The sequence below is a fragment of the Agelaius tricolor genome, unplaced genomic scaffold (assembly GCF_023055355.1).
Source record: "Agelaius tricolor isolate 1412-34295 unplaced genomic scaffold, bAgeTri1.0.p SCAF_5, whole genome shotgun sequence".
Lineage (NCBI taxonomy): Eukaryota > Metazoa > Chordata > Aves > Passeriformes > Icteridae > Agelaius > Agelaius tricolor.
The window spans coordinates 39,015,514-39,041,306 of NW_027269265.1; the positions used below are offsets into that span (position 1 = coordinate 39,015,514).

At 41.3% G+C, this 25,793-nt stretch overlaps 1 protein-coding gene across 3 annotated transcripts in view; it reads right to left on the reverse strand.

Annotated features, from left to right (window-relative positions):
• AMBRA1 (autophagy and beclin 1 regulator 1) overlaps positions 1-25,793 on the reverse strand; it is a 127,395-nt gene that overhangs the window by 88,982 nt on the left and 12,620 nt on the right. For 2 of the 3 annotated variants that reach the window (XM_071427429.1, XM_071427428.1), the window contains exons 5-9: positions 25,332-25,504; positions 24,496-24,562; positions 22,441-23,900; positions 5,724-5,810; positions 1,193-1,375 (exon numbers count right to left, since the gene is read on the reverse strand). In XM_071427429.1, the coding sequence (XP_071283530.1) occupies positions 1,193-1,375; positions 5,724-5,810; positions 22,441-23,900; positions 24,496-24,562; positions 25,332-25,504 (1,970 nt within the window). The remainder of the gene's footprint in view (positions 1-1,192; positions 1,376-5,723; positions 5,811-22,440; positions 23,901-24,495; positions 24,563-25,331; positions 25,505-25,793) is intronic. The other variant, XM_071427430.1, reaches the window with a different exon arrangement.

A 25,793-nucleotide genomic window follows, 5' to 3' on the forward strand; every position in this document is an offset into this window, starting at 1 on the left:
TTTATCCTGAAACAAAGGACATGGAGCTTTAATAACATGTCATCTCAAGTATGTGCCACTGCAGCAAGTGAATGTACAAATTAAAATAGTAGGGAAGTTGACAGCATCCTTTGCTAGCAGTTGCAACATAAGAACCCAGATTTTTTGAGGAGTTCACAGCTCTCATCAAACACACCACCCTACTATACTACAGTATAACCATAGACTACTTCTACAACCATGCTCAGAATTATCCTATGTTTTAAGTGTGGCATACACAAATGGGAGGAAATTCAGTGAAATACTTAAGGCTACTCAGGAATAATCCCATATTTAAAAAGAAATTACTGAAGACAGGCTAGAAAAGTTATAGTCTCTTTGCTGCTAGAATGGATTTTAATCTAAATTCCTGTGCTTTTGGTTTACATGCCATCTAAGGAATACATTACTATACTCTTCCATTTATTAAAAATTTGCAATAAATTTTTTGCTGGGATTACACTGCATATCACCGGAAGTACAAAAGGAGAACAAATTTTAAAAGTTCGTCAGCAGAACCACTCAGAAGGAAATACAGTGGCTAACAGTAATATTCTTCTAAGGTCTGAATGCAGATCCATTCCTCACTTTAACACAAGAGGTCTTTTTATCTCCTTACAGAAAATGAAGCCTTAACACAGAATCACAATCACCAAATTTTAAAAAATCCCAAACCAAGCCAAAAAACCCCAATCCCAGGAATGTCATCTAATTTGACAAAGCTACAGAGATAGAGCAAGAAAAGGCTACAGGACATGTCTATCTGTCTCCTATAGCCTTAGGCCAAAGAACTAAGTCTTGCAAAGCCTCTTAGTGACTCTTGTTCTGTCTCAAGATTTGACAAGTCAAGTAAAACTCTTGGCTCCCCATCTGTTCTATTGGAGAAAAAGAATCTCATTTTCTTTATTTAACCAGTCTTCTAAATGTGGTTGAGATACCTAATGTGCTGAAGGTAGCCCTACAACATCCTTAATTTTCATAATAAAAATGACCAGACCTATTTCTAGCAATCAATGTTCTAATTATTGATTGAATTACTTAACGTGTTCCTACAAGAAGCCTAAGGTGTCTTTGACTGATAAACAATATGGTTTATTCCCAAGTAGGAAACCAGAAAGCAGACCTGTGATGACAACAGTGGCAAGCAAGAGGGCTAGGCAGCACACACACTTACTCAAAATCTTCAAATTCCAGATCATTTCCCTCCACAGATGGGCTTGAGTTCTCTGAAGTGGAAGCAGAGGAGGAGGAAGAGCGGAGACGGTTTTGCTGATATCGCATAGAGCGTTGTCGAATACTGTCCCTCCGGGAAAGATACTGGATCATCCTCTGGGCATAATATGCAGCAGGAGACAACCTGAGCAAGAAAAGATACACAAATACTCATTACGTAAGTATAGAATGACAGCAAGCCCTATTTTTCCTTTTGAACTCCAAGTGCCAGGCCAGTAACAGCCTATCACAAGGTTGACTGTTTGTATTTTATCTGTAAAATAGATTAAATACAGAAAGCAAGGAAAAGTAATTTTCCCTTTATATGCTACAATCCCACATGATCCCTTCTGCAAACAGAAGAACCACACAGTACCTACAGACAAAAAGCTCATCCACAGAAGAGAGAAATTTGCTTCTCAGTACTCTCTGGAGCTCACTGATTCATTTATTACCAGTTCACTCTAGTAAGCTCAGCAAGCATCCCTTAAAAGAACCAAGCTCAGTCTCAATGTGAACTCTGCCTGCAATGCCAAACAGCAGCACTGTTCAGATGAAGGAAAGTGCTGTTGTTTGGATGGTAGTTAGGGAGTACCATGGAATATCAAGCAGGAGAAAAAAAGTTTCACATCTTTAACTACTTTGTAATCTAAATGGTAGGGATTTTATATAGTGGCAATTTTATCAGATCCACTAGGTATATGCTAAGTGGAGCTTTAAAAGCCTTTCATCCCACCTGAAAGGAAACCTTTCTTCTGTTATTAACTCTTAATTCTCTCTCATGCATAACCTAGCATTTGTTTGCATCAGCTATCACACACCAGTATTACTCTCTTGAGAATGAACACACTCTCTTTTCCCACCCCGTGTATATCCACAGCTCCTCACACACGTTTTCTGTGACACACTTACTCAGTGTTAAAATCCAGACACTTCAGATGCTTGATTTATCATTTAATTAGCCTTATTTGGTTAGACTTGAATTTTAATTTGGGGGGAGGACAAGTTTAGGAGACAGATTACAGGTTCAGGGGTGTTAAAACTTAAGCCAAAAAACATCAAAAGGGTAAGAGGAACAACACACTCAGCTTGATTCCTCCTGAATCTTTTATGCACTGTTTAATGAGGTAAACCTGTTCATGCCTACATAAAGAAGAAGGCTTTGCTGGACAAACACATCACTTCTCTCTACTCCCCATAAGACTTAATAGGCCAAATACAAGAAAGCAAGGCATTAGAGATGCACATTAATAAATAAGGAGCTGGTCTCTTCTCTGGGCTTTTCCATAAGCCAATGCCTTTGTGAACACCTAAAAAAAAAACTACATCAAAATATGTACAGTGAGAAAAAAAAGAAACACGGGAACAAGGCAAACACTGGAAAACATGAACAGTGGTCGCAGCAGTCCAGCAGTGTAACCTCTGAAACTTTTATTTTCCCTAATATCACACCAAGGGAGAATTTTACAGAAGAATATGAAGAATGAGTTTAGCAGTCTTCTAAAATTATGCAGGACACCAGAAGAAAAAACATGGTGATGCCTGTTAGAAGAAAGAGTAGGCAATAAAGAGTGGCCATAACCGATGACAAGATGTGACATTCAGCTTCCTAACAGCACATGGTGTGTGCACTGAATCGACTGTGAAAAAGATCTCAAAGACAACACAAGAAGCTTAAGTCTGATACACAGAGAGAAAGGTGTAAGGAATAAAATACTTTCTAGCTGCTTAGATTTTTTCTAGAGATATATCCAACAAACACTGCGATGCTTTATACATACATACATACATATATGGAGTCTGGGAGCACATGTAATTCTTATTGAGTATTTCTATTTAAAAAACCCATTATTGTAGGTGTTCTTTGATGACAGCCTCATTTAATTCTTCTGCAGATTATTTTCTGAGCCCAGTACATATGGAAACTGTGCAGAATGACAGAACAGCCAAGCTGACCTTAGTGAAGTTCAGCAAGGCCACTGAAAAATACTGCTGCAGTCTACATCAAAATATTAATTCTAAATCTGAGGGAACTGCAAAAATATTCTCCCCGCCTCACTGCTGACCTAGGTTATTCAAACATAGCACCATTACAGACAGTAAATGCAGAAACAAAACTGACACATATACATGCTCTCAAAAATAAATTTTTCAGATCCTGTAGTTTATGTACTCTTTAAAAAAAGACTCCATTGGAAACTGTGTGGTCTTAAGGAGGTATACATATTTAATATATGTTTAAAACACAAACACACAGACACATATAGACGTTTATTAATAGATACAGATGTGTTTATTTCACCTTTCACTTCTCCACCTTGTTATTTAGCTTCTCAAAGATATAACTTTACATTTGGAACTGATGATGCTACAAAAACACCCTTTAAAATGCTGTAACACTCCTTTTAATCACTTTTCAAATTTCCAACTAGTTAAAGGGACAGTTAAAAATATCCTACTAACCCAGCACACCAGTAAGGTTTATGGAGGAAGACTCTAATCCTATCCCACTCAAACTTCTAGCTGGTACTGATCATGCCTCCATGAATCTCATTCTCTGAAAAGGACAGTGATATTTACCAGAACAAATTAACCTTCTTAGAAGAGTTTCAAAACTGGACTTTTCTTCCAAAGCTCTTTTTAAACTCAAGGTACTATAGCTTCTACCACAACCTAAAACCACTTGAACTGTCACATGAAGAAGACTGCATCAGTTCTAAAATGGCTTCAAGTAGAAAAATATCTTTGACCATACCCCTTATGCTAGGAAATGACTCAGGCATTGATCCATTTTCTTACATTTTATTCTTACAAATACTTACATTTTCTTATTTCACAGTAGACATTTACAAAAGCGGAAAACAAAATTCAGACACCTAGGCAGGCCCTCCTTTTCTTTTTTAAAAGGCAGCTCCCAGAGAGCTAGAACAAGATCTTAAAATCTCTGCTCTATCAATCTGCCTGCTTTGGACAAGGCATTCCAGAAACAATCAATGGTGCACTTCCAGCAATAAAGCAGCTTTTGGCATTCAAAAATAAACCTGAATGTAATAATAGCTTTAAATTAACATTTGCAGAATATAATTTTCCTCTTTCCAGGTAAAGCAATCCCTTTCCCTACCATTTAACCAACTGCCATTTAGAAGCTTTTACATTTATCAGCATTTCTGCCAGGCAGTTGCCAAGACCTTCAGCAGCCACCTAGGTTGGTTTCCCAAGGATCTTATATACAAGCAGCATACTCCACCTTACTTTCACCTCAGTACACTTTTGTTTACATCATTCCTAAGCCTTTGAATTAACTTTACAAGGCACTTTCTTCACAATAAATGGAAAAAAAGCGAAACATAAGATTTCACCTCTACAGGGCTTTATCTACAGACACAGTTAGCAAGGAGTTATTTACCAACACAATTATACCATCTGGCCAATTTGCAACACAACCTTTTATTTCAGAACTTGTACTTAAGAGTATTATCTGTATAAAAATGCACATTTTTGGGTTAATGATGAAGAGAACAACCCCCACCCCCCACCTCAAACCTCACAAAACAACAAACATCCTTCAGCAACTCAAGATTTAATTTTCAGTGGTATTCCTGTACTCTTCTTTATGATAAATCCTAGTAGCCTTCAATTCACACAAGTATGCAAGAGGTTCCCCAAAAGGCTAAATCAGATATATTTTACACTTACTGAATTTCCTCATTCATAGCTTTCCTAAACCCATCTAAAGAAAGCTTATTTGTCATGATTTATTCTTTGAAAGTTTCCAAAGCTGCTTGCTGTTCACGATTCTATCATTTCTTCTGACAGAGTCTTTGGGTCACATTATCCCATCTGTTGCTTTCTTAATACACTAAATAGAAACTGCAAAGATCACTTCTTTCCATTTTTGATAACTGCCACATTTGCTTTTTCTAGTCCTCTGAAACACTCCCACCTCTTTTGACGATTAAGCAGCACTACAGGTGTTTCTATGCCTAATGTCAATGATTCATGACTTTTCAAAAATAATTGTCAGTATTTTGTTCTTAGTTAAGTATACATAACCTTCTGCTATGCTCTGTCTTGTACAGATACATTTATGCAATTCATGCTTCTAAGCACGTTGTTTGCTCACACTAGCTCCTAATTCCCTTTACTGCATTCAAGACTATTTGTTTTTTAATTCATTTTTCTTCAAAAGAGATTTTTAATATATTGATACAGCTCATTTACTGTTGGACCTGTTTGCCACCTAGTGTTCTCCACCCCAAATGATTTCATGAATTCTTATGTGTTTACTTCAACAGTAATTCCTTCCTGTCTTCCTCACTTCCCCCCAGACTTAACAGCATCTGCTCACTTGTTTTGCTCTTTCCCCACGGCAGATCATTAAGAAGGAGATAAGCTCAATATTAGAACCATTGCCAGAGGTTTCAGTGAGTTATACTGAAATTATGCTTTTGCATGTAAAACTTAAATGCCTTTAGACTGCATTTAGATCTTACCTGGCTGGATCTGGGTAGATTGGATGTTCCCGGGATCCTGCTCCATCATAGCGAGATAATGAAATGAGGGAAGACTCCAGCAACCTCCTAGAAAGGAAAAACAGATTACAACATCAAAGACCATTCAGGAACATCCCTCCTATATATGACCTACTTTCTGAAACATCTTAAGACTATTTCTATAGTGCAGAGAATTCTGCAACATACTGAACCACTCACTTGATGGCATAAGTGTTTTCACCACACAGGTATTCAAAGTTTTATATTCTCACTGCACAGGAGAAAGAACACCTCAGGTAAGGAAGAAGAGTGGTCCCATAGCCATTTCCAAGTTCCAAGAGAAAGATGTAGATTTCACTTCTCTGGAGACAACCCATCCCAATATATCAGGTCCATAAACACTACCACTGCATTGGCCATTTGTCAAATTCTTACCTACTCAGAGGTGGCTACATATGGAATGGGCCAGGGAGCAGGGGACAAAGAACACACATGTTAACATGTGGACTTTAAGGGCACCACTGCTGTCTATCCATAGTAAGATCTTGAATCTTAGTCTCAGGCTCTGAAAGAGAGGTTTTCTACAAAACTACAAAAATTTAAAATGTTCTTTTCCTCTGTATTGTAATCAGCCACAGGGAGAGATACCAAATATTCACTCAAGAAATAAATGTATGCAAATGCAGCCAAACAGCCTGAATATAGGAGAAGCGAGACTGAGTCATGAAGGCAGCAGAATCAGAAGTATATAGCAGGAATATGTCCCCCACCCTGGCTTCTACATGCACCTCTGTCTAGCTTCTGTCATAAACCAGAGGACAGCACTGTTTCAAGACTGACTCATGGCCTGTTGCAGTCATTAGATTAACACAAGAGAGATGATTTGGGGCAGGTACAGAAAGTTGAAAAAACAACTCTCACATTTATAAGATTGCTGAGTTCCCTTTCAAGTCTTTCTACCTCAGAACTCCTGCTAAATTTTGTTTTCTAGTCTGTAACTTAATGAAAGTTGTGGTTTGAAAATCAAAGGGGTCCAACACCACATCTGTTCTACTCACTCACACACACAGCTGTTGAGAAAGATTTGAATCTTTAGTCCCACAGTCATAATAATCCATTAGCCTTTGCAGTGCAAGACAGCAAGTATAACACAGGAAGCAGGAAGAAGGACCAGATAAAATCCACACCCAACCTCCCATTTCTAGCCACATAAAGACAGCAGAATTCCAAATGAGATGTCTTTTTTCCTAGCAGCAGCCTACCCATCAGGATCTCAAGAAAAATATTTACTGTCTTACAGCAATAAAAAAAAAACCAACTTCAATTTACATTATAGATCAAGAATACAGAAAACAGCGAGAGATTGCTTCAGTCTCCCAGTTGGAAAGGTATGTGTCAGCTTGAGAAACTTGCTGCAAAGCACTGGGACTATGCATAAGGCAAGAAATCCTGTCCTTTCTAGCACAAAGTTGTTTGGCAACCATTTGTCTTATTCAAGAACAGTTATTAAATCTCTCAAACTTTGAGTTTAATTAATTCTCCTATTCCTAGGTTATTGAGTCAAAAGCTCTAATATTCAATACTGCCAGATATTATGAATACCTTGGTTACCCAAAAAGTCCTTATACTTTAATTCTGTCTTACCAAACCCTTCCTTCTGCTCCAAGTACATATGTGCAAAAAGCAGCCAATCCAGAATGAACAGTGTTACAGCTTTATTAGGTATACCTGAAGTCCTGTACCTGTGAGGTGTACAGGTATACCTATTAGTTGCATCACATATAGACTGCTTTAATTCCTTCTAGGGGAAAGATAGACAGATTAAAATTAGCAGAAGGGATATTCTACCTACTCAGGCAACTGGTCCCTTCTAAACCACTGGCTCTGAGACTAGGTTACCGCCACTGCAATACCAACATGCTTTTGAGAAATCTGCTTTTCTAAGCTGCTCCAAACCAGCATTTTGCAGGCAACTTGGATATGCCAAGGCTGGAACATCCTGCCTGATCACTGGACTTAGCCAAGGAGAAAGAGCTTCCAGAACATGCAGATTCTGACAGGGTCACAACTTGAAACAGAAACAGCAGCTTCCTTCTAATGTGAGCAATACCTATGGTGTTCTGATAATATGTACACACAAATAATCATCAAACTCACCCCTGTAAAAAGTCTTGATGCCTACACACTACACATCCCCATCTCCTTTCTATCTGCCCACTAAATGACACAGTAAAATCAAAGCCACAAGGTAAGATGACCAGTACATGCTGCACAGCCTAGCAAACACTATTAGAAAGAAGTTTCCTGGTATTGTCCCCCCATAATTGTCTTCTCACCTTAAAAAAACTGGCAACTGCCTAAGATGACCATTGACTTTGAGGGATCACCTTCAGAAAGCATCTAGCAGCTATGCTGAAAGAAATCAAAACCCATACCAAGCAGAGGACACCACAAGGGTGCAGGGGCAGGGCACACATCAAAGTAACTTGGTGTGGGTCTGCCAGGAGACCCTCTGCTTGGCTTGGGAACAGCACTTTCAGGAATCTGTAATTCTCACCACTACACTGCAACAGATCCTTGAAATATATATTTGAAGAGTCTTGCTATAGCAGGTACTTGGGACCTCAGATGAGAATGGGTACAGGTTACCTTAGTAACCAACAGTTGCCTGAGCCACAGGATGGCCAAGTGTCTAGGTAAAGAGACTTCCTCCAGGCTTCAACAGCCCTGTGACATTACCTGAACAGGCTGCAACTCCATCCCATGCAGCAACAGAAGCTGCTACACCAGAAGGGCTCCCTTGGAAGACCAGTAGTTACTGGGTTGTAAGGAACAGGATTACAAACACTCCAATAAATACATTCCCCAGAACCCTTTCTATGCTTGCACTGTCCAAGTTGAATGGTCTCAGTTAAGATGGCCTTTCCATTAGAGCCTTCCAAGCCTGACAAAAACAAATCCAGCTCCTGCACTACCTCACACTGAGGCACACAGGCCACATACTAGGGCCACATTCAGATCATGTGCACAAAGATAATTAATTCAGTTAACAGTAACTGCTAAAAGCCAGAGCTGATTTTAAGTCTGATTAGTAGTTAATTGTCCTACAACCATGCCCTCTCAGATCACAGAGCAATGAACAGAGAGATTTAGATACACATAACAGGCAAAATATCCAAACCAAGGCAACAAGCAAGCTCATGAGATCCAGACAGACCATCTCTGCTTAATGCTCCACAGAATAACAATACCTGTACTGAGGCAGAGTACTAAGCACACATAAAATCCATTTTCAACTAACTCGTTCTAGACTTAGCCCTTGAGTCCCAAAGTTACAAATCCAAATGTATTTAGTACTGTCAAATGGGTTCAATAATAGGTACTCGGCTAGAATAATCAAAATGTCTCATCTGTGTCACTGGTAATGTAACCTACTGTCCCTCAGGAATGTGCAGATAAAGATTCTTAAAGTAAGTCATGCTGCATTCTGCCAAGTCTTTGGTGTTACAGTCATAGCTTCTGGCACCCAAAATCCCAAAAGAGACACAGACTATTTATTTTCAGTAAAGCCAAAGTGTAAGGTAGTCCAATAGTCCAATTCACTACCACAGTAAATGTAAGGTTGGGAGCAATTCTGCTAAGGAGGACAAACATAATCCATAGATGAAGAGAAGTAGCTCTGTTGCTGTAAACTGTTAGCCACTAAACATTTAAGTTTCCAACAGAGAAGCATGAAAAGAGAGAATAGAAATGCATATTGCTTGAATCTCCTTTTGAAACATTTCAGCAGATCATGCTTGACTCCTGAATCCTTTCTGCAGCTTACAGCAACCTCCTCCTCTCCCACATCCCCCATTTCTGCTATCCAGATATGTAACAGGCTAACACTAGGTTCTATGGAAGCAATTGCTCCACTATCTCTGTCTAGACAATATGAAATTGTCACAAATGACATATAAAGTACAATTAGCAGAGAAACTGCAATTTCTACTCTCTTCCCCCGCTTACCAGGGGGAAAAAAATCACCCATTATCAACCTCCAGGTTGTCAGTCAATCCTGCAAATGATGAAAATTAACTCTGCTCACCCTAAGAGATGCTTCTGTTCCAGCTTGCTAAATTAGAAGGAGGGGGATTGTAGTTCTTGTTGGGTTTATTTTTTTTATTAAAACTACTACAAGATACAAATTTCCTCTGTTCAGCAGCATTGAAATCTCAACTCTCTGATTAAGATCAGGCTCTTTTTCTGTCAGACATCAACAACTCTGGAACTGCTGCTCTACACTTGCTCTGTTAACTCAGGTTTGCAGCAATCACTAGCAAGGGGTAAAGGAAGCAGACTTCAAGTTACAGGACACCTGTAGGCAAGGGAGAGAGAAGGAATTCACAGATACAAGACATTATAAGCAGAAAAGGGATCATTTTCAGAAATGAAGCTGAATGCCAGAAGCTGCGGTTCAAGGGGAAAAAGGTCATGAAGCAATCTCCTCATAGCACATCAGCCACTGGGCTATAACCCCATTCTCCCCATGGGGATGAGCATCACCAACAAAGCCATTTGGGACAGAGCGATTCATTTCAGCGGGCTTTGAGAAGATACTTAACTGCAGCAAATTTCACTTTTCAGTAATAGTTTCTAAGGATATGCAGCCCTACACCACATCTCAGATTTGCTGCCACAGCATGAGCGTTACTGAGTAACGCTACTCCAAGAGACACGGAGGGAAGGGTTTTCTTCCCCAAAAAGGGAGGTGTTAACAAACAGCACTGAGGTTGTTTCCTTAGAAGCAAAGGGGTGTTCAGTCAGCTGCTATCCTCCTAAGCTGCTCTACACCAACAACCAGGGCAAACCAGTAAAATGAAGCACTCTAAGGACAGCAATCACACCTACCCCTCCCCTACTCCCAGTCTTCAGATACAAGCAGAGCTTTAAAAAGAAAATTCCTAGTTATCCTTTGAAGGAAAAGTATATTGATGACTCTTGGCAGCCTCTGATTTTCCTCCCCTGGCTTTATGTCCTCCCTGAAAAAACTTTTATATTGCATACTGCCCATTTGGAGGTGAAAATTATCACACTACATATTATATCTCTTTTTCAGTCCTCCAACTTACAGCCAGTTCTCAGTTCCCCTGAGTACTCATCCCTGTGAATGGGCTCCTGTGGTTTCTCATAAGAAGGTAAAGAATAGCAACAGTTTAAAACTAGATTCCCTTCAATCATCTTCCTCTTAGAGCCAGGCAATGCATAACCTAAAGATTATAAGAAAGCTAAAGCATGAAAACAGCTGAATGTTCTTCAGTGTCCAATAACACCAATACCCTCCCTCAAACCTTGAGCTCAATTAACTGTTAACGAACCAAATTCATTCCTGGAGATCAATTATAGCCTTGATAGAAAACTATTTTAAATAAAAATCTCCAACAACCAAATGCACTGGCTTGGATATACTTTCTTTCCCTTTTCTCAGAGGAATAGGAAAAAAACATTTCAGACATCTGTACTGTGTTTCTTACTTTCAAAAAGGAAATTGAAATCACGTAAGCAGAAACCATCAAGCATTTTGTTCCATAGCTTCATTTTTCATAAAAGTTTTGTAGTCCTTGTCAAACAGAAAAACACTATTGCTCTTCACCAGTTTCATATTCAAGCTTAAAATAAAAAAGCAATCAGTATGCTGTTCTAAAGATTGCCTGAAAAAATGAGTTCTAAAATTAAGTTCTTAACATAATCTGCTCTGATACCTCTAAGCTAACATTTCTAGACTGCTTCAGCTTTCACATGGTTATGGTTGGACATATTTAGCCTGGCATCAAGACTGGATAAGACAGGTCAGAAACAGACAATCAAGAGAGAAAATATAGTCAAACAAAAGGATCAAGCTTTTCTTAAGATAGTTCTAACCATCTGCAAGAGACAAATAACCTGAAAATATCACTACTCATTAAAACCTCAACAGTCACTTTTACAGTTCGGAGTGAGCTCCTCCATCCCCTTGTTCACATCTGTGCCAAACAACTCATGCTCAGTGAGGAACTAGAGTTGGTGGCTGTCTTTCTATCCAAACCCTGTTAGGCATCCTTTTCATCACCTTTTTTTAAGTTACTCCATACAATAAGAAGCCTTTACAACATAATTTCCTTTTTTTAGGGAAAACAAAGATGCAATATGTGATCAGAGACAACTTCCAAACACAGCCTTGTAGAACACTTTGGCCTGCTTGTGGGAAAGAACTTGTGTTAACTCTGAAGGTGCAACTAGGGACAGAGAAGACATCCTTCCCAGCTGGAGGTTAGAGTTGTTCAGAGGAGCAGGTCTGATATAAGGCAGAAGTTATCACAGAAAGCGATTGTTTCCCCTTCAGCGATTCTGGGCAAGAATCTTGTAGAAAACAAACTGGTTTTCTCAGTCAGAAAAGAGACAGCACATAAGGTCTTCAGCCAACGTGGGAAGGAGTGCAGAAAAAGGTGCACAATTACACAAAACAAGGAAGTGTCAGTAAGAGTTTGAACAGCAGAAATGAGCACTGCAAGAACTACACAGCAACTTTAGAGCTCATCACAGGAAAAGAGAGTCACTTTACTGAAAATGACAGATTCTTTCAAGAAGACTCAAGGCTGCACTGTTAATCTATTACTTCACCTGCTGAAAAAGGCCATGCATCAGAACAAAACATGAATGAGCATTATGGAGAGGTCCTCATCATACAGCATCTGGGGAATGATTAGTTCATCGTTTCAACAAGCAAGAGGGAACACACATCCATGACAGACATTAAGAGTCAGGACCAGCTACAGCAAGAAGCATTGATTAGTTTTGGCAGTGAGTCCAGCATGAAAAAAACAATGAAAGAGCTTGCACCTTCATTTTGCAGGGGCAAATCTAGAGGGAAAGAAATTAAAATCAGTTCAAGGTACTGCACACACTATTTTGCTCTACAGTGGCAGTTTCACACCAGTGCTCAGGATGGGGCAGGTACCTGCACCAAGCTGAAGAAAGACGTCGCATTTTTCCGCCTAGACCCTTAACAACATGCCATTATACCAGAAATTCAGCTAGAGGGTATGGGTTTCTAGTTATTGTAAGTTTAAAAGCATGGCCAGAACACAGCGAACACACTGAACTCCCTCAGCCTGCACACAGCTTTACTCTTCTGAGGGCTCTTCTGCCTACCTTCATCTGTATGACTCCTTCAAATTCTCCTTGTTGTGGGAGTTCCCAACACCACAGACTCTGTGGACAGCAGAAATCTCTGCTTACCCACACACACAGATCTGCGTCAGCTTCTGGGATAATTACATATAACTCATGTTTCTCCATAGGGAATTGAAGAGGAGGTGTCTTTCTTGAGGGGGCAGAAGCCACTGTTATCTCCATAGCTTTCTAACACTATGAAAACAGAGGTCTCATCACAAATCAAGCAATCCCTTTAAAATGCTCTTGTTCACGCTGGAGTAAAAAGGAAAGTCAGGTCAACAAATGACTGCCAGGGTAGTTCAGTCACTTAGTCCAGCCTTCCCACTTCAGGAAGACGGGAATGATTTCATACTAATGCATTTCAAGCAGAAAAATGAGTCAGTTTCCTGGCAAATAAAGAACCCTGTTTATTTACAGCCTTCAGTTTCAGCAGGTGCTCTCTCAAGAAGAGCAAGGGAGGAGGTCACTTACATCATCACACAAACATCCATTTGGTGCAATCAGTTAAATATGTATGTGGAAAATGTTTAAAATGCATGCTAGCTATTCAACAGACCAGAACAGCTCAACTGGAGAAATCCAGAGTCATCACTCTTTTGCTTAGTTGTATTAATGAGTCAAATCACAGGTCTCCCTCTCTCCCTCTTACTCCAGGCCCACAGATTAGATGAATGCTGCCCTACTGCAAGCTCTCCAGCCCAGATTCTCATTGTAATAAGAAGCAAATAATTTGATACTGGCTCTTTGTCTCCAGACACCACACTAAGAATTTCTAAAGAGCATGAAGAGTGAGTGCACACATGAAGTACATGTAAATTGAACGCATATCTAAAAATTACAGGGTTGTATTACAATAAAAAGACACACTACAATGCCAACATCTCCAGCTCTTCCCCACAGTGAAGAAAGCTACAGAGAGCTTTTAGATGAGCAAGCAAATCTGAAACAGAAGGTCTGAGAGCCTGCCCAAAACTTGTTTCTTGGCAAAAACCAAAACCAAATTGAAACTTAGACACTGTTTTAATGTGACTTATCTGAAGCCAGACTATAAGCTCTAAAAATCACAGCTAGATAGTTTAAGCACGTCACAGACCTCCATTAATCATAAGCTGAGCATCATCCCCTAGATGAACATGAACTCAAGACACATAGGTAAAAGAACAGAAACAGGAGCAACTGTACCTGGTCAAGTGAGCCTGTCTGGACATGCTGCCACCCTGCAGCAGCTGGATCAGGTGGCTGCAGGGAAAGTATGCACAGACAACAGAGGAGACAGACACCCTAACAAAGGATGGCTTTCAAGAGCAGGAAGCTATTCACACTTCTTCCCTCTCTGTAGGAAAGTTGAGAACTCATATGTTTTATGGTATCCTCAAATAGCTATCTGTTTGAAGTCAGCTGTCTTTAAACTTCTGAGCAATGTGCGTTTATTCAAGATCTTTGGTCTACAGTCCTCTAATATACATTCCTCAAAAAAACAAACAACCCCACAAAAAAACCTGCCCAAAACAACAACAATCAACACCCACCCACCAAAATAACAAAAACAAACACCCCCCCCCCCCCCCCCCAATAAAAACCCCATACAGACACACACACAAAACCGTCACCAAAAAACCCCAAAACCCCACCCAACTCTAGATGTCAACAGGAGCAAAAATAATAGCCAGTTTGGAAGCATATACCTCTTCTATTCTCACTAAAACATCACTTTAATTCAAATTCAGTAAGCTTCCTTGCTGCCACACTGCACAGGTGAAACTCCAGAACAGTTCCCATAGAAAAGACACTTGTAGGGAAAGATGTTTCTTTTATCTGGAGATTGCAGAGGAACAAACTTTACCCATTTCTTTTATAGGTGAACTTCTCATTGCTGTGCCTGGACTAAGATGAGGGGTGGAATAAGGGCAGTGGTTCAAATGGGAAAGTACTGTGAAGGTATTTGAGAAGGAGTTATTTTATACCTGCCTAGGTTGCAAGTCAAGCTGCTACAAGAGGAACATGGGGAAATGAATTTCTTTTAGTCTGCTACAGTCATTGCTGCATATTTAAATTCAGGCCAAGAAAAGAAAAAGCAGCTTACGCCTTTCTGCAAGTTTGGCGAAGGCTGCAGGTACATGTCCAGCTTTCCAGAGCACTGGGGGAAACTGAGCAGCAGGAATAACCTCCATCAGTTACTGCAAGAAGGGAAAGCACAAGGCATCATCCTTCTTGCCCACCTACTCTCAGTGAAGAAGAACAGGGCTCTAGCAACCTTACATTATTCTTAAATCAGGAAACTAGCAAAGGCAGGGGAAGGAATATTTGTGCAAGAAAACAGGCACTTCTTTCACTTGTTTTTCCACGTAACTAGCAGCATACTAAAGAGCTCAAACTTTTAGAACTTCAGTAAAAGAGTCTTTCCTGCCCACACAGAGACAGTAGGCTTAGTCTGGAGAAAAACCACAAAGCTGGAAGAGTGACTGTAATTACCCAGAGCTCACAAAGGCATCAACTGACCTTTTAGGTACCATGGCAGCTTCTCCTATAGTTCAGGCTATATTTACAGTCTCATGATAAAACGAATTTGTATTTTCCAGTTTTTGTAAAGGCCAAACAAACAATATACACCAAGTTTGTCCACAGCATGCACATCTCACACATAAACAATGCTAATTATCATGTTTGAATGCTCATGTCACCTTCAGACTATCATTTCACTTTATGCTCACAACAGACAAATTAGGTTCACTCTAACATGTCCTGGCTAATGTTTACAGCAATCATTCCCCTATCACATAGTTCTGGCTTTCTCTCCTCAAGCACATCTTCCCAAGCGCAAACCCAAATCTGTTCTCTCTGCTGGCAAATCCATTTATAATTTCTGTTTACCCCAATACTCTCACTAACTGCTGAGATATTACTTATCTCTATCACCACCATTTTCAAGAACAGTAACAAAGCATCTTTGGAATTATTTCTTACCGAGCCTGATAACAGCCCAGCATAAACTCTTCCAAAACTATCAGAGTGCACATGGAGTCTACAAGGCTTGTCAGAAAAATGCTTCTTTCCACAGCACCAGTAAGGTCTACACACCATAACTTTAAACAAAATACTGAACTCAAACTACAAATGGCAGGACACAAGGCTAGCAAGGTTTCCACAACTAATGGGTCTGAACAAAAAGAGTCAAGAAAATTACGTTGGGTATGTCTAGATTTAGCACAGGCCACATTCCCAGAGATGTGCAGTCTGAGCCAGTCTCTTCTCCACAGCTCAGGTGTGCCCTTCTGCTCAAGCCTCCCTTTCTCTGTGAGCTCAACACCACTGCCACAATATATAGATATATAATATAAAGATTTGAATAAGCAAGCTACAAGTGCTGTAAGCAATTACGAAAAAAATAGCAACTACAAAGATTTTGAGAAATAAGGAATGGAACAAAAGGCAGAATATACTAGGTATGTGTTCTGTCTTCACCATAAGAGACATCTGTAGCTTTATATAAGGTAATTCCCTCCTGTTTTAGTTCCTGTCCCCCAAAAAGTAAAGTGAGTAGCACTACCCTCCTCTCTGATTTTGATGGTAAATGTCAGTCACAGAACTGTGTCTTCCCAGGCAATTCTGTATCCATGGCAGGGGACAAGGAAGTGTTCTGGTTGTTTAATTGTTAAAGCAAGGATATGAGTGACGTACACCCTTTCATTCAGTGCTTTGCACAGTGAGGTTACCAGAACTCAGTACATGCAGAGATCCGATCAGCCTTGGTCATTTACACCAAAAACCAGAGCTGCAAATAAGAAGCTCAGGCTCCACCAGCATGAACTCAGGAACAAAACCTGCAAGTGACTGTAGTCTTTTCCATTTCATATACAGCACTGATCACTGGTGGGCAGGAATGGGATTGCTCCTGCCCTGTCAATCTACTTCAACCATAGACTGCTCCCAATTCGATCACAAGTGAGCACTGTATCTACAGCTTAGAGCAGGAAGAGGCATCCCCTCAAGGCATTGAGCAAACCATACCCATTTGCACTAGGAAAAAAACCAAATCCAACACAAAAAATCCCCAAACATATTCTTTGCCTTATGGAAAAGCTCCAAAATTCAGGTAATAGCTCAAGGCTTACTTGAAGAAGAGAATAAACAGAGCCCTCCAACCAACATCTGCCAAGCAATCCTCCAGAAAATAAGCTCCATGTTACAAAAGTCCTCCGAGGGGGTGAACAGCCATTAAAATGAAAACAAAATCTTTGAGAAGGGAGACTGTTACAAAGATAGGCTTGGTAGGCAGTAAGCAAGAAGTCCAGACGAATTCTCCAAGGCTGCCGAGGTCTTTTAGAGCTCTAACTTATAAGCATTTACATATCAGAAAGCCAAAATACCTGCCTCACCTTAGATACACATCTGTCTCTTTCAAACCCTTACAAAAGCCAAAAGGATAAGCTCCTCCCTTGCTTGCATTCTGTAACAGAGCCATTTCCCGTCTGGATCCCCCGCATTTACGCCTTTCTCCAAACACTAAAGAACTTGCAATTGTATGGTAACTACAGAGATAGGCTGCCGTTTGGGAGTGGGGTGGGTCCCCAAGCTACCCTTCATACAAGAACTCGGAAACTTTCAGGTTAGGAAAGGAGACAGAAAGGAGCAGAAGCAACATTACCCCCTTGTGGCAGCAAAGCAATATGGAAATAAGGTCTAAAATTCAAAAGGGAACAGACTAGGTGTTTCTCTTCATAGTTGCTGTAAGGAGAACTGTATGCGGCCAGAAGGTCATCAACACTGAGGAGATGAGCTGGAGTCACTGTACTACATGTGACCGGGTTCACATCACACAGCAAGAACAAGGCAGGAGGGACCAGAGTCCTCAAACAAGACCTGACAAAATGAAAGACACAGATTTGTCTCTGGACCCCGGTACGTGGTTCCAGGGAAGATGGTTTCACATGTCACTTGTGCACAGTGCATCCAACACACTAAAACACAGCAAAGCCTTTGGTAAGCTGTGCCAACTTCAACAGATCAAATATTTGCAGAACACAGTGGCCTCTGTCTTTCCTACACTCACAAACAAACTAAAGGAGTTTATACAAGGGTCCCCAGACAAGAATTTCCCCACTTCACACATGCTCACTACTTTCTGCCTGTATGCATGACAAAAGTGTCACTCAGGATGGTTCAAAATATTTTTCAGATTTTCAGGTAACTTCAATAATCTTGTCTGTCAAACTAAATAGGTGAGGCCATGTGAAAACATCATGCATTCATAAAATGCAGGAACAAAGTTACTCATACCATAGCCTACGGAATTTGACCTCTGGAATGAGTGCAGTGGAGTGGTTAGAGAAGTTTAACATAATTGCCAGACAAAGCTTCTTCATGGAAGAATAAGGATAATAAGCATTTCCTTGTGAAACGTAAGTTTCATGCAAACCTGCCTGACAATAGAACAGAACACACCTTTCATTTGCAGTAATGTACTCAAATCTCTAGACAAAATAAACAGGTAAACCATATAAAAATTGTCCCCCTGTGTATTACAAGCAGCTAAATCTACAGAGGACAATTTTCTTCTTCCTTCTTTTCCCCATCTGTAGGAATTGTTTCACTGAATAAGGTCTGAAACATGATAGCAGGGACACGCATCACTACTTGCTTTTTGCATCCAGAACTCAGTAACAAAAATTAATTTATAACCTAATTATTTTCCTTTTTTTTCCTAAAAAACCCACACTAATTCTGCAGATGTTACTTGTATCATACTAAAATAGCCAAAGAGAAAATCTGAATCAGTTTTATTAGCCAGCATTGCACCATACCTAGCATTAACTGCTGAATTGATACATATTTCAGCAGAAATCACTGCTAGATTCTGTGTATCACTGTCTTAAGAAAGTGGCACCAGCTCCTCTCAAACAAGCAGCTGACTAGAAGAATCCTCTTTCATTCCCCTTTCAACTTTTCATTATCAACCTGAATTGACCCACAAAGCAACAATGGCTTTAAGTACTTAGAGGATAATTTCCATCATTGAGATTACAGTATTAATACAAGACCTCCTCAACCCATTTTTAAATTAACAGGTAGGTATAAAAAAATTAAACTAGCTATCATCTATTGCTCAGTTATCCTTCCTTCATCCACATCTTTCCAACAGCTTCTATGACCAATTTCATGCAGCACATTTCACATGGCAACTTCAGAGATTTCTGGGATTCTTTTCACTTCGATGTTAAAAGTGAGGCAAAGACATCCACAGGGGAAAACTCCTTGCATTTGAATTAATGAGGTCAGTGTGGAGAAACTCAGAAAAGCTGAAGCTCAGTCTCGAGAACTTGTGCTTAACCTAGACCATAAACTTTCCCCAAATTCATGCCTCGCCAGCACAACTTCAAGAAGCACACAGCTCAATGCCACACTGCTTTCAGGCCAGGTTGAATGTGATGGGATTCCTTGTATTGCTGAGGCTCCTAGCGACATGCTTCTCCTAACACAGGTGCCGGAGCTGTTAGTGAGGAATAGTGCCATTACGTGCTTATTAATGGCTTTGTGATTAGTCCAAGATAATTAGCCTAGGACCATCAGAAAGAGCAGAATTCTCTCCTTACCCAGCTGACATAGTTGCATCAACAGAATTCAAAGAATAGCCTTCACTAAACTACCCTCTTAACTTAATTGACCCTCAATGGCAAAGTTTCCCAGAAAGCTACTTCTCTACAGGAAGGTCATGTCAGGGAAGGAATCCTGCCCATGGACAGGGGATGAGAACATACACAGTTTTGAGACACAATTTTTATCTTACGTTTTTTGGCTGACCTTAGAATATAGAGCTCAATTGCCCAATGAGGACATCTAATGGAGAGACAAAGAAGAACAGAATTATAAAACAGGTTATGAGCACACCTTGGATTCCAACACTAAGAATTAACCAGACTCTGATAGGCACAAAATTACATTGATTGGAAGTGTGTATGCAGTTACCACTTGAACCCTCAGGTTTGAAGGCTTATCCTCCCCCCTGTATTTCATCAGCACTTTCAGCATTACATAGCTTATATCTCAGGACCCTCAGACCCCCTCTTTGCATGCTTCTGCAGCTCCAAAGGTTAAAAGACATTTTGGACTCTGCTGTGCAGAACTGGTTCCAGCACTTCCCACTGTGAAAGCATGCCCTAGGTCTGGGAGACATGAAGGCTTGGCACGAGATGCTCACTCTGTGCAAAATTTAGGTAAGTGGGTGCTTACTGAGTTGTTAATAGATTCACAGGATATTCTGAGTTGGAAGGGAACCACAAGGATGATCACGCCCAACTCTTAAGTAAACAGCCTGTATGGGGATTGAACCCACAACCTTGGTGCTATTAGCACCATGCTCTAACCCAACTGAGCTAATCTCATCTCCCATGTTCTATAAAGAAAAATATAAACAACTAATTTGAGAATGGCAGAAAATTACACCTGCAGGATAGAGCTACCCTGCATGCAGGGTTCCTTTTAAGGGAAAAGATTTCATAAAGCCCCAAGCCCACCTGATGTGTTTAACAAGAAAGGAAATAAAGTTTTACTTCAAGGAAATTGCCACAAGCATTTAATACCAGACTGCCCACTGCTTCCAGCTTCTTGCTTCAGAACTCTACACATAACCTTAACTTCAGTTAGAAGGGAAGCTGAAACCCCTGCAGTGCCTGTTCTTTAGAAAAGCCTGATAACAGAAGCAGAGGATTGGGAAAACAAAAGAGTACCTAGGAGATTTTCAAAAACCTCTGCCAGAAAGGTTTCACTAAAGGTTCCATCTTACAGGAATTCCTCTGGAATTAAGCTCATGCATCCAACTACCCACTCCAAATCAGAAACCTCAGCAAAAAGCACCTGTTGGCTCAGCTGATCAGGTTGGCAAGTAACCCTTCATAAATGCTACAGCCACTGGAGCAGACAGCAGCAATCACCATGGATGACAGACAAAGTGACCCAGACATTTAGTCATAGGACTCTCCTTAGACTCCTGCAGGCTGGGGTGGATCAATTATATGCCTCAGGACATTTTAAAATTATAGTTACCACAGAAAAGATCATATCTACATATCCCACTGCATCTCATTGTCCAAGCACGTGCCAAGTGCCCAATCAATAAGAAGGTTATTTGCCCTGTTATTTCTGACACTACAATGACTCATCCCAGAAAACAAGACACAGTGGAGATGACATAAGTATGTACCACTATTTCAAAAGAAAGGTAATGCAAGACTTACTCAAGTGCCATTTTAAAGCTAAATTTGTCAGCTCCTTCTTACTCTTATGCCCTTTAATAGGAGACAAGAGGATACCTGACTTAAATTAACAGTAGGTAAGTTCAGGCCCAAAAAGTAGTTCCCATGTAATCAGCTTGAGATTCTCATTATGGGAGGTTATTAAAAAAAAGCAAAAACTGGGGCAAGGATTTAGAAACTGATTAATAATTTTATGACCACCATCACTTATTTGCTATGCAACTACAACAACAAGAAAGGCAGTCACTGTTCCAGCCTCAGTATAATCAGCTTACCTGCAGGACAGAGGAAAGAATTCCCTTTCCTCAAGCACTCCTGTGTACAAAGCCTTCTTAGTTAGTGACATCTGCATCCAACCTGGAAATTTTGCTTTTCTACGCTCAAAGTATCTGTTTCAGAGAAACAGAAAGACTGAACCTTTCTTCTGGTGAGAGCACAAACCACTTGACAGAGAAGACGTGAAACTGAAACCCAGTGTGGAAACCCCATTTAAAGTACCAATGTAGCTGTATCATCCACACAAGCCAGTGAAGACACTCTGACACAAAGGATAGGTCTTTCCTGACACAAGTTCAATTCAGCTTATCCAGTTTCTTGTATCATATCTGAAGCAGAAGAAAAATATCCTTAAAAAAAAAGAATCACCTTCTTAAAAAAGAAGACAGCAAAGCCTAAAATTTTCAGTGATCAGCATGTCTCCAACCAGCTCAGGTCAACAGGAGCCACTTTCAAAACTAACCTCTCTTATAAGCAGCAAACCAACTGCATATACCCAAACCACTGACACAGGGCTTTGACTTTTTTCCCCCCACTGGGCAACTCTAAGGAAATTATTGTTAACCCTTTTACCTTAACAACTTACTCATGCTCAGTTTTCCATGCCAACCCTGGGCAGATTCTCCATGCATAGCACGTGATGACAGGGTGTGTGATAGGGAGCACAAAGGACAGCATTAACATATCCTGAGTTTCCATGCTTCTGCAGGGTCTCGGAAACACCAGGAGCACAGTTCACTCCAGAGATCTGCTAAAGAGCCCATCCTTTTGCATGTCTGTACTACCAGAGTCTCTGCCCTTACAATCTTCAGAACCCATCTGCAGCATGACAATGGCAGCTATAAACATATCAACACCAACATCTCTACTTTCGTCTACATGAATAGCACACAGCCATATGAGAAAAGGTTTTTAACTCTGAAAATGTTGAAAAACCTCAGACTAGATGGGAAAGGTTTAAGAAAAAATAGAGGAGGAAGGGCAAGCATGTATCTTACCTCCTGAGTGAATCCTCCTCTGAGCTTTCCTCAGGCATTTCCTGGTTTAAGGCCTCCTGTGATACATTCCCAGGTCTGCTTGAAGCCGACTGGCTGTAAACTCTTTCCCAGTGCCCCGTCTCCTGGTTAAAGACCACTCCCACGGTCCTCTCCTCCTGCGGGGTGGAAGAGCTGCCCAGCTGCAGTCTGCTAGAGGCAGGAGCTCTGCCCTCGGTTCTCTCTGCAGGCTGCACCTGGCTGGTATTTGGAGGCACACCCTCAAATGTGCTTTGGACCTGCCCTGGTGTGTAGCTAGGCGTGCTTCTTTCCCAGCGCAGCGTGTCATTGTTAAAGGTCAGCAGGTTATGACAAGCACGACAGCGGTTCAGGTGACCCCGGGACAAATTGGAATTGTTTTCACTGCTTTGTGGAGTCTGCTGATGGGAGGGACCGGGTCGATCAGGCTCAATGTTGTTGTTGAGCATTTCTTGAGCCTGCTGCGACTGGCTGGGCTCCCCACCAATCCCCTGATCTAACTCCTGAAGCCGGTCATATTCCAGGAAGAATCGCCTCAAATCACACTGGAGCTCATTACGAATGCTGGCCTGATTGCTCGGGCCAGCACTACTACCACTGTTCACCTCAGCCCCTGTGGCCAGAAAGCCCCTCCCTTCTGTTGCAGAGGTATAGACTGAAGCCTGGGAACCTCCCTCCTGCTGTCTGAGCACGGACAGCAAGCTCACGGAGGAGGCACTGGTCCTAGGGGGAGGCATGGCTTCCAGCTCGGACCGAGAGCTCATGTTCAGCACTGTCCTGGACCAGTCAGACCCACCCAAGCCTGAAGCCATCTCTCTTGCAGACTGTTGGTACCGGGACTGGTGGCCTGCCAAGGACCCGCTGAGGGACCGCCGCGTGGGGCCCAGGCTAAGGTTGCGCAGGGTGTTGCCAGCAGTGCTGCTCTGAACTGTGCTGAAAGCAGAGGGCCTGTTAAGTATCCCCTGCTCCTCCTGCGCTACGGATGCCTGCTCTGGGGGTTGATAAGGCTCTGTCTGCACAGAGGAGAAGGAAGTGCCAGTGGCCCCAGAAGACGTGGAGGGTGCGTTTTCCTGGTGTGGGAAGAGAGAAGAAGGAAGTCTTGCACTAGAGCATCGGCTGCAAAGGCACAACATCCCCAGGTGCTGGCAGCACTCTGCTGTGGGATAGCTGACTCGCTCCCGGAGCCTGTTATAGACAGATGCCCTTGTGTTCTCACTGGCTGGAGGCGGAGGTGGTGGTGGTGGAGGCGGTGGAGGGGATGGGGTAGCAGAGTCTTGAACACTGTTTTGCTCTCCCACCTGTATGCCAGAGGAGCGGGAGGACAACATATGCAGGAAGTTGTGGAGGAGGGGTGTGCGCCTCACAGGCTGAGATGGAAGGATAGCACGCTGACGATAATGCGGCATCTCTGTGCTGTCCACGGAGATTTCCACTTCCTCATCGCTCTGCAGAAGGAAACAGGCAAAGTTCAGTCACCTCAAGGCAAAATCCTATACTTCCAAATAAACGGCAGAAAGTCAGCTACCAGCCCAGACAGATGAAAGGATGCGATAAATCCCATCCTAAAGGCCTTGACTTGGAGGAAATTAGTTGAGATGATTTCTCAGTTCATTTTATGGATCTAGACAACCTCTTCCTACAGCCCAGTGAGCTTTCACAATACACTGCTCATGCAAACAGAAGTATCAGCGTCTGAGGGTCAAAAGCTGAGGGAAGAATTGTTAATACCTCAAATAGCTTCAAATCCAAAAGAACATCACAACTGAAAGAACTGAAAGAACAGGACCACTGATATCTCTTCCCACCATTAGTCAGACAGAGAGGGCAAAACAAACACATTTTGTAAAGCCTTTTATTAGCCATGCACATAAGAACATGTTACATTGTTATTGTATCGCCAAACAAGGTGAGACAGAACTCAGCTTAAAAAGACTTCAGGTTTTCAGAAAAACACAAGTCTGCTTAGAAACAGACTAGGGCTAAAGTACATAGAGCACCTTTTAACTAGCCAGTCAACACAAGTCCTGACATTCCCCTTACCTGCTGGTTAGAAGGATTAACTATCGCTGTGAGCAAGTAGTGTCCCAAGGGATCAAACCGTACCAGCCTAAAACAAAAGCAGTGCCAGAATATCAATCATCAGTTCACATTCCACATTGACACAGGAAGCTGAACACAGCAGGGAATGACATGTTTGCAGTGAGAATATTACTACATTATCACCATATTTTTATGAAGGACATCAAAGAGTTTATGCATTAAGAAGAGAAAAATGTACGTATTTAGCTGAAGACTGCAGTTATTTTATAGTCCACAGCAGCACTACACCAAAGTTAAAAGCTGGATGTAAGTACTGCTGTATCGATTGAAATAGCCAGAAATTTTAAAGGAATACAAGTGTTTAGATTACAAAATGGAATTGGTACAAAGGGAGAGATTAACGTGCCTTGATGCCACATCTTTGTCTTATTTTAAATTGCTCAAAAGCAGCCATTAGGTTTCCAGCAATCCAGTTTCCTCTACAAGTGTGCTAAAGTAATAGCTCAGCATTTTCTTTCAGCAGTTCCTGGGTTTTCTCATCCTTATGGCTGACAAGTTTAATTACTAAGCTTACAATTCAACATGAAGTAGATTCTGGACATTTAATGGACACATGCCATATTACAAATATGAGCAACCAAGCTGATCTATGACTTTCAGTTGCTTTTCTTTCTGCCCATAGAACTGGTTTTCTACCAGCTGAATCAAGGAGCTGCAAGCAACACTTTACTGCCTGAGTGCACAGGGTGCAGCATCCCAGAGGAACCTCACAGACACTTTCTAAATCTGACCATTTTTCACACATAAGTTCTTTTCACCCAGAAGCAGGAGCTCACCTGACCCTCTCCATTTCACTGGCTGTTTTCACCACTGCAAAAGGCTCCCGACGACTCCAGTCCCAGAAATGTATCTCATTGGCAGTGGCAATCAGCAAGAGCTGAGCCGTAGGATGAAAAGCAAGTGATGCAATGGCATTGTTGCTATCTGTGAACCAGCTCTCACTTCCACCCTAGAGTGAGGAGTCAAGAACCACAAGCAGTTTGTCACAAAGTTTGCTATCATTAAGTTTCCATGTACTTGCCATGCCTCCCAGCCCGCCTAAAGCATCACAAGTGAGGCGCTCCCTTGGCAACAACAGCTGTTCCTATACAAGGTCTGTGCCAGGTCTAAAATGTAACACTACTTGCAACAATGACCACAGATGTATTTTTGTAGATAAGTGTCTCAAGCAGCCTGTAAAAATCCTTCATTAAAAACAAAACAAAACAAGCCCATGTGTTATGTCTCTGTGCCATTTA